The sequence below is a fragment of the Adiantum capillus-veneris genome, chromosome 7, assembly GCF_014529385.1.
Source record: "Adiantum capillus-veneris isolate H3 chromosome 7, ASM1452938v2, whole genome shotgun sequence".
Lineage (NCBI taxonomy): Eukaryota > Viridiplantae > Streptophyta > Polypodiopsida > Polypodiales > Pteridaceae > Adiantum > Adiantum capillus-veneris.
Genome location: NC_140937.1, coordinates 167,169,003 through 167,178,648, shown reverse-complemented (window position 1 = coordinate 167,178,648; position 9,646 = coordinate 167,169,003). Strand labels below are relative to the sequence as shown.

General features: G+C 46.9%; 1 protein-coding gene across 1 annotated transcript; it reads left to right on the top strand.

The window, feature by feature from the left end:
* Positions 1-7,671: 7,671 nt before the first annotated feature.
* Positions 7,672-9,292, top strand: LOC147455001 (cysteine protease XCP2-like). Its single transcript, XM_086516858.1, has 3 exons — positions 7,672-8,503; positions 8,616-8,747; positions 8,915-9,292. Exons 1-3 carry the CDS (start codon positions 7,721-7,723, stop codon positions 9,161-9,163), a joined length of 1,164 nt encoding a protein of 387 aa, XP_086372984.1. The 5' UTR covers positions 7,672-7,720; the 3' UTR covers positions 9,164-9,292.
* Positions 9,293-9,646: the final 354 nt, after the last annotated feature.

The following is a 9,646-nucleotide window of genomic DNA, read 5'->3' as shown; positions in this document are numbered from 1 at the left end:
CTTATTTACGTTAGATCGAGTCCACGCAAGAATTACTTACGGTTTAGGGTTTAGAGTTAGACGAACAGTGAAAAGATCTACTGTGAAAAGATGTTAAGATGAAGTGAAGTGCTACAGCTAGAGAAGAGGCAAAGGGATTTTGTCCACTACATGCAGTATCATGTAGACGTGGGTGTCTAGATTTCTTGTACCCACAAATATAGGTATTGACCAATAAAGACGAGATTATAACCCGGTGGTTCTGATCTCCGTGCACCTCTAGACCGAGGTGTGCGGGGATTGGACATGACTAGAGAATGTGAGGTAAAGAGAGAGAGAGAGAGAGAGAGAGAGAGAGAGAGAGAGAGAGAGAGAGAGAGAGAGAGAGATAAGACGAAGAATGCCAATAGAATATTAAATTTGTTGTCTAGGTTATAAGTTTTTTATCCTCATTATGAGTAGCGACGAGGATGTGGGACCGTCCAACCGAAACACCTATCTCTCAACGAGGGTCTTATGTCCTTGTAATCAATGCAAGCATGCTGTGCGACGGACAAGACGTGTTTCTTTGCAGCACGTTCGCGAATTTGGCGAGTTCGATCCATCTATTATAGATCGAGTTGTTGCCAATTATAACTCGTCGGACTCTGACGCTGGCCAACAAGCAGCAATCTTGCAACCCAATAGACGTATTCGCAGGCGCTTTGGTCAAGCAGCATATGTGAGGCCACAAGATGTAGCCTCTGACAGCTCGGGGGATGATCATGCAGAGCACATTCCCAACGAGACAATGTTTGAGCCCGAGATTGATGAAATGATCGAGACGATCATGGATTCAGAAAGGCTTATCTATGATGATATGAAAAGTGAAGCCGATACATCATTGTATAATGGAGCACGTATGTCTAGATTGAAAGCACTCCTGGTTCTTCTCAACATGCAGGCAAAGTTTGGATGGAGTGACACTAGCGTCACAGCGCTTTTCAGGTGATCTATTACAATTAGTTTACTTTAATAGAACTCTAAATGTATAATGATCTGATAGATTTTTACACGACTGTATCATATTTTTATGTTGTGTAGATTGCTGAAAGAGCACATTCTACCAGCTGACAATGTGATGCCAGATTCCCGAGATGAAGCAAGAAAGATTTTGCGAAACTTGGGGATGGATTACAATTCTATCCACGCTTGTCCTAATGACTGCATTCTTTTCAGAGGGGAATACACAGACATGGAGAAGTGTCCGAAATGTGATTCCGAAAGATATCGAGTAGATCTCCACGGGACAAAAATTCCACAAAAGGTTTTGCGACATTTTCCTTTGCTTCCTCGCATCAAGCATTTCTTCGAATGTAAGTCCATGGCCGCCCTAGCATCATGGCATGAGGAGAATAAATCTTCGGATGGTGTGCTACGAATTCCTGCAGATTGCGCAGCCTGGAAACATATAGATGGAACATGGTCGGATTTTGCCAGGGAAGCTCGAAATTTGCGCTTAGGCCTGGCTATGGATGGCGTAAATCCATTTGGTCAAAGATCAACATCTTACAGTGTATGGCCCGTTGTCATCGTCAACTACAACATTCCCCCGTGGTTGACTACGAAGAAGGGGCACCTATGGCTAAGCTTGATTGTGCCAGGGCGATATAAAGTGGGGAATATGGATGTGTATCTTCGTCCACTATTGGAAGAGCTACAACAATTGTGGATTGGCATAGAGGTGGTGGATATGAGCCGACACACAGGACGACGGAATGCTTTGATCAGAGGTATTCTAATGTGGACCATGCATGACTATCCCGGGCTAACAGAATGCTCAGGTGATCTATTGACACTCCTCTCTCAGACACTGTAAATCTTGTTTTTCCCCATAGTTGATCTATTATCATGTGTATACATGCAGGGCTTCAAACAAGCGGATACAGAGCATGTGTCACATGTGGACCTAGACTGAATGCACGTAGGGCACCCTCACTGAAGAAGCAAATCTACGAAGGTCATCAAGCGTATCTTCCGGAGAATCATGTGTTACGCGACGGCTTTTTGGGAAGAGAGCCACCAAGGATGTCTGCACAAGCATGGTTAGAGCAGAAGGAGATGTGCGATGACGGATTGCCTCCAGGGATGAAGAGACTATCTCTATGGTACGAGTTACCATACTGGCCCCGACTCGTGATCAATCACTTGCTCGATCCAATGCACATATTCAAGAATGTGGGTAATCTACTATGGGACCATTTGACCGGCAAGAAAGATACTTTGGGAGCCAGAGTTGACCTTAGAAATGTGGATCGTATGGAGCAATATTGGCCGCAAACAGCGTCTGATGGATCGATAAAACTTCCTAAAGCACCATGGATTTTCACAGGAGCCCAAGAACGCAAAGTAAAAGAGGCCATTCGATCTTTGCGGACCCCCACTGGCGTAATGCACTCGCTCCGAACGTGTTTTACTAAAGAAGGAAAGCTTACCGGTTTGAAGTCACACGATTGGCATAAAATGTGTCAGGTACGTTCATAGTGGACTTTAATATCATTGCATAAAATGTGGACTTTAATATCATTGCTGCACATACTTTACAGTTTATTTTACCGGTTGCCATTGAGGGATGTTTGTCTCTCGACATCCGTAACACAATCTACAAACTTGCAAAGCTGGTGCAATGGATCTCACAAAAGGAGATCGACGTAGACTCCATACCATTCGCCAAACTAAATGCTGCGGAGCTTGTGTGCATGTTTGAGAAACATTTTCCTACTACAATGCTAACCATTCAGGTGCATCTTCTTATTCACATAGTTGATGAGGTGGAAATAGCTGGCACAGTTCATTCCAGATGGATGTTCTTCTTAGAGCGTTTCATGAAAACGCTTAAGGGATATGTGCGTCAAAAGGCACGTCTGGAGGGTAGCATGGCAGAAGGTTGGTTGGTATCAGAGTCCCTAGTGTACATTGGAGAGTGGCTAGACGGATTTGATAAATCCCGGGACACGCTATGGCGAACCATAGATGATGAGCGCATATCTGGGATTGTCATGTGCAATCTCGGTGTTGAGAAGAAGATGACGGAAGATCTAGAGGCTAAAATCAACCGATTTTGCATGCTTCACAATCCAGTGATGCAAAAGTGGATTTCACAATATGAGGATGCAAAGCAAGAGCGACAAAGGGCACGAATCGAGTGGAGACGGGGAAGACGACCACCGATGCACTATCCAGCGGTTCTGGAGAGCCTACCAACCTTCATGAGCTTAAGATGGTTGCACAACCAATTGAAAAGCGCACAACAATGCGGTGACGAAGTGACTGAAGAAGAGTGGGAGTACTCTCGGGGTTGCGCGACCAAGGTAAGTTTGCAATGTACGACTAGCAAGTGACTTTATTTATAAACGTTTGAACGGCCACTCATAATCTTTGTTCGTTGTAGTATAAGTCATACACAGCAGCATGGTGTAAAGGTCGACATTTTAGGGTGGAACGAATCGACAAAAAGCGTTTTACTCAAGATTGTGGAATCATGGCAAAATTTGAACAGTCTAGTCGACGACGTTCCTCTGATGCAGATCCCGTGGTGGCGGAACTCACTTACTTCGGCACGCTGCAAGAGATTTTGAGGATCGATTACAGAGGATTTTTTGTCAACTTGTTCGACGTGCAATGGTTCAAGATAATCATGGAGGGTCGAAACGCTACTGTGCGTAGAGGAGAGTTTGGTTTTCTTGAGGTGGATTCTACTAAGAAATGGACTGACCTAAGAGACACTTTCGTACTACCCGAGCATTGTGAACAAGTAAGTATATAAATAGTTAACATCCCCCTTTTACAAGTTATGTGCTTGAAAGCTCTCATGTAAGTTATGTGGCTCTGGCAGGTAGTATTTCATCCTACAAAGTCTACATCAAACTGGTGGTACGTCATAGAGGTAGCCCCTCGTAGTGCAAGGACGTATGAAGGCTACCATGTGCCAATCACAACGACATCAATGGAGGAGATCAGAGAAGATGCTCAATCAGAAGCCGCTGCGGTGGTGCCAGACGAGCATCAAGATGCTACTACTCTATATGGGGTGCATGCAGAGGAGCTACAAAATGAAACAGAGGATATGTGTTTAAACGGAGAGCTCTATATAGATATAGGAAGTTATGCTGAGTTATGCGAGGATGAGAGAGAGATCTCTTAAAGCCACAAATATTGTATTTGAACAATTTTGCTCCGTGCTGTAAAAGCTCTAGCTCTCTAAGTAGCTTCCATGGTGTGTAACGCTCTTTTCTACTCGCGCCCACATCTTTTGATTGAAAATTCTGAGTTTTCGACTTGCCTCTTCTACCACTCGATTCATTGCGTCATTGTATTTATATGCGTCATTACGTCATTGTATTTAATGGTCTTTGCGTCATTGTCTACTCTATTCATTCAATATTAAGTTTAAATATTCGTGTGTTTAATGCAGGTATGGATGATGAGGAGTTTCTTTCTTCTTTGTCACCGCAGCAGAGACAGTGGTACGTGGAGCGTCATCGCTCTGGCGCATCATCGCGCGTTCCTACACCATCCGCATCTCCCTCTCTTTCGGAGCATTCGGCGCGCTCCGAAGCTTCCGCGTCGACGAGACGAGCGTCACACTCGTCTAGACACCGGCGCTCTAGTGGTGGCGGTGGCGGTTGTTGTGGGGATTCCGCCACCGATGCCTCCACACCGCCTCGTGTTCGACGAGGCTCTTTACCCTCCCCTTCTTTGCCCGCCCCCACACCAGCCACAGCATCGCCATCTACGCCAGGTTTTGCACGGCTGACTATTCCTAGAAGCTACACACCTCTACCTACTCCGCTAGGAGCCACCCCACTCGACACTCCTCGCTTCGGGGCCCAGACGCCGGTGGAGACACCTGACGTCCGTACCCCCATCGACACGCCGCTAGAGACCCCTGCCGGGACACCCAGGTTCACGCGTCACCGGCCAGAGGGCTTGCCTTACTCCGTCGACATCAGCGGCGGCATCATCATGGATGATGACGGCAAGAAGGTGATCTCGCGCATGCGTGGTCTTTGCTCTCAGCTGTTTAGACACTATATACTAAACAAATGGAGTGAAGTACCAAGTGATTTAAAAAACAGAGTCATCAGCATACTTCATGATGAGTTTCCCGTTCCAACACGGGATCAGCGCTTCAATGAAGACCTGATGAAGATTCGAATGCGCGAATACTGCAAACACAAGCGTTCCGAAGTGCAAAAAGCAATCAAGAATGGGTGGAATAGGCTAGATTGGCTAGCCAAAGAAGATTGGAAGAATGCGAAGAAAGCAGCGCGCGAGAATCCCGACAAGTGGAAGCAACAAAAGGATGCAGCCAGAGCGCGAGTAGAGGCAGGGAGCTCGCACCACTTGGGGAGCGGTGGATGGGCATCATTTGAGGCCGATTTTGTAAGTCTTTTCACATTGCTTTTTATGCATGTTCGATAGTTTAGGGTTTATGAGTTTTTTAGTTCTAACATAATGAAATCTTTGTATGTTTTGACAGTGGTCGATGACAGGACGTGATCCCACACCGTACGAGCGCGAGTACGCAGGCAGGAAGGGCTTAAACGCCCTGATGGACATTCTCAGTTCTCGCGGCGGCATGGTTAGTATTAGGGTTTACTCTTTTTTATTTTTTGTATTGTTTTATAAATGTCGTTATATGTTTATATTTACTGAAAACTGTCTTATTGTCTTTTTTTGCAGAATCCGACAGATACGCCGCTTGGACGCGATGAGACGTCTGATTAGACGACGTCAGTTTAGCCGTAGCTAGATAGCATTAGTTTAGGGTTTCTCATAGCTTATGTATCATGAGACGGATTTTATACGTCTTTTTGAACCATGTATATTATTACATTTGTCACCGCAATTCCTTTTGCCAATCAATTCTTTATGCCTATGATGTTGTACAATTGTCATTATTACATTTGCCAATCAATTCAGTTTGTCTATGATGTGTACAATTGTCAATTTTGCAAACAATGCGTCTTGTGGGTGACTATTTTGGGTCTATTATTTACCTTTGCACTTTTTTTAAAAAGTGAATCAAGTACAATATGGTTGATGGGTGGCAGGGCATTCAATGCCCTGCCACCAAAAAAATATTCTCTCAGGCGTCGCTATAAGCGTCGCTATTTATGGCTCTGTAGCGTCGCTATATGCGTCGCTATACTCTTCTGTGAGAGCGTCGCTATCTGCGTCGCTATCGGCGTCGCTATGAGCGTCGCTATATAGCGACGCCTATAGCGACGCCGATAGCGACGCAGATAGCGACGCTCTCGTAGCGACGCTCTCGTAGCGACGCTTTTAGCGACGGTTATAGCGACGCCGGGGGTTATAAAAACCCAGTGTATTTCCGTCGCTAAGAGCGTCACAAGAGCACACAACCTCTTGTAGTGAGAGAGAGAGAGAGAGAGAGAGAGAGAGAGAGAGAGAGAGAGAGAGAGAGAGAGAGATTTTGCATGCAAGACAAGAGGATAAACGGAGGCAACGATGATGCTAATGGTAGTTCTGAAGTCCAATCGTGGTGACAAGGGCGGAGATGGACACCAAGGCTGAGCCGAGAAGCTATACAAAGAAAATGGAGGATGTGTGTGTGAGAGATATTGTCATGAAACTTGTTGCCTCTGTGTGTATGTATGTGTGAGCTAGAGAGTATCTTAATGTTGATGCTATAGTTGTTGACTAGTGAACCCATTTACTAACGAGTGCACACACATGGGGCATTTAGACTCTCGTTTCTCTTTAGATGTCTCCTATAAACAGCTTTTTCAAGCGTGAAATGCAAGCCCTCTGGTGATGTTCACATTGCATAGCATAGAACCTACAAAAAGCGCTTTTGCACAGATTGCTCCATCTAGAGATTGGTTCTTCAAGCATTTATCACCCTTGGGCATCTTAACCAAGCCGGAACACAAAACTTGATGCTTGAGTGTGAGTCAGCATGCCACACCATCAATGCCTTGCTTGAAACATGTGCAGTGTGAACTACATATTATCAGGCATCTCAACTGCTTGGTCCACATAAGCTTAGCATGTAGAGTGTAAACCTAAACTAAGGCCAAGTTCATACGGGGCAACGATAGAAATGTTGGAAGGGGTGCTCTTTTGGTGTGGCATTCATGGATTGGACGAAAAGGAGAAGGTGGGTTCCAGGGCATACCAAAATTTTGGGCAAGCCCCCCCCACTCGGAAGAGAAGAGTTTCCACCCTACTTTTTATATGCGCCTGCATCTGCAGCTGTGGGAGGTGAAGTGATGAGGGCCACGATTTGGGAGCCAACAGTTAATCCAATGCGGCATTGCTGATTCGTTGCAAAAATATATATATATAATTATTCTCTTTCTGCTGCCACCACCCTCGTATGAACCCAGCCTAAAAGTCTTTCTCCGAGCCTAAGTCTTTCTCCCCCGGGCTCTAATTAGGCGTATTGCTAAAACTACCCCTGGTTAGCCTAAGGCATTAATGTAGCGCGTTGGGGTACGGGGCCCCAGGGTCTCGCTGATCTCGCAAGAATATCTGATGAGGGTCCCAACAAGAAACGTTGCGTTGAAGGCAGCAGCATTGAGACACAAGCATTCTCATCTGTTGGCGTAGCGACGTGGCTGGTGGGCGGCTCTAATATAAGTATAAAAGAAGGGCCTCCTCTGCGTAGCTTGCATATGCATAGAGCTAATTATTTAGCCAGCTGGTACAACATAACCATCCAACCTATATTATAATGGCTGCTTCTGCGCGTGCTCGTCGTCCATCCGGCCTCCTGGTGGCCTTAGCAGTCATGAGCTTCTGTGGCCTGATGGGTGATGCGCAGGGTCTGTCCATGCAATTCTCACGGCCTGCTCCTGACGAAGCAGACAGCTTTCCATCGCCGGAGGAGCTGTCATCGCTTTTCCTGGCATGGCTGGACAAAAATCCGCGCCCATATGCCGATGACACCAGCAGCCGCTCCTTCGAGAAGCTGCGTCGCTTTGCGGTCTTCACTGACAACTTCCGCCACATCTTCGAGCACAATAAGGGCAGCGGTGGCGGCAGCTACTGGCTGGGATTGAACAGCTTCGCGGACCTGACGCACGAAGAGTTCAAAGCAGCATATCTATGGTCAAGTAGCAGCTTATCTGGGCGGCGATCACGTAGGCACCACGACCGAACTGATGAGGATGGCGGTGATGATGGAGGGCGCAAGGATGAGGACAATATTCCGGCAGCGATTGACTGGCGAGAGCGGGGCGCGGTGACAAATGTGAAGAACCAGGGTCAATGTGGCAGCTGCTGGGCCTTCTCCACCGTGGTGGCCGTGGAGGGGATTCACCAGATCAGTCGGGGCGAGCTGGTGCCCCTGTCGGAGCAGCAGCTCGTCGACTGTAACACCGACAACAAGGGCTGCAACGGCGGCTCCATGCCCATCGCCTTCGACTTCCTGGTCAACAATGGCGGCCTGGACACCGAGGAGCACTATCCCTACCGGGCGGCCCAGGGGGATTGTCCCGCCCCGTCCTCGCTGCAGGTAATAATTAGTACGTCCTGCACGTCACTTCCTAATTCTATTTCTACTACTAGCTGCTGCAGCCTTTCATTTCTTCTTATTGCTTAATATTCTTGCCTGAGTACTCGGACAGAACATGGTGAGCATCGACGGCTACATGGAGGTGCCCGCTAATGACGAGCAAGCGCTACTGCGAGCAGTGGCCAGGCAACCAGTGAGCGTGGGTATTGATGCCAGCCACAGGGACTTCCAGTTCTACGCCGGGGTAATTGATTAAGCATTAACAACTTTGCATAATTTGGTAACACGAGGATCTTGCAGACATGGTTAGCAGCAATGCCTGCTAATGTTTATTCTGTGCGTGCATGTGTGAGTCGAGAGAGAGAGAGAGAGAGAGAGAGAGAGATATGATAAGGATGAATATGGGCGCAGGGTGTGTATGATGGGAGGTGCAACAGCGAGCTGGATCATGGGGTGGCTATTGTCGGGTTTGGAAGCGACAGCGAGACGGGCGCTGATTACTGGATCGTGAAGAACTCGTGGGGACCCGATTGGGGCGACCAAGGCTACGTCAACATCCGGCGTGGAACGTCCGATCCCGAGGGCAAATGCGGCATCAACACTTTTGCCTCTTACCCCACCATTCAGAGAGGCTCCGCTTCCACGCAAAAATTGAAATAAATCAGCCCATTCCTCAAAGATGACATATTCATACTCAGCACCTTGTACCTCACCTAAAATAAAATGATCAACACCTCGTGTACCTCTTTAAATATACATCCAAATTGTTACAACAATCGCTTTACACAACCAGTTTGTTTTCAATCTAGTGTATGTCATACTCATTTCATAAAAGTTTCTTTAAGACGAATTTGGTAGGAATTGTAGCCAGCTAGGAGGGCTCGGCTCATACACTTGCTCTGGCTGTAGGTCAACCTCCGAATACCCCCTTCACTTGTTCATCATGCACCCTACTTCACGGGGGCTGGCTGTTGAGATATGCAAATGGATACGGAGAACTTGGAAGATAATAACTTGATCTTGGGAGGGCATGTATTCCAAAGCCATGCCATTTTGGTGTGCATCCAGATTACTAGATTGCTACTTGAATCAGGGTCTAGAAGTCTAGGAATCTTCGAGTATTTGAGGCCAAGCTGGCGATAT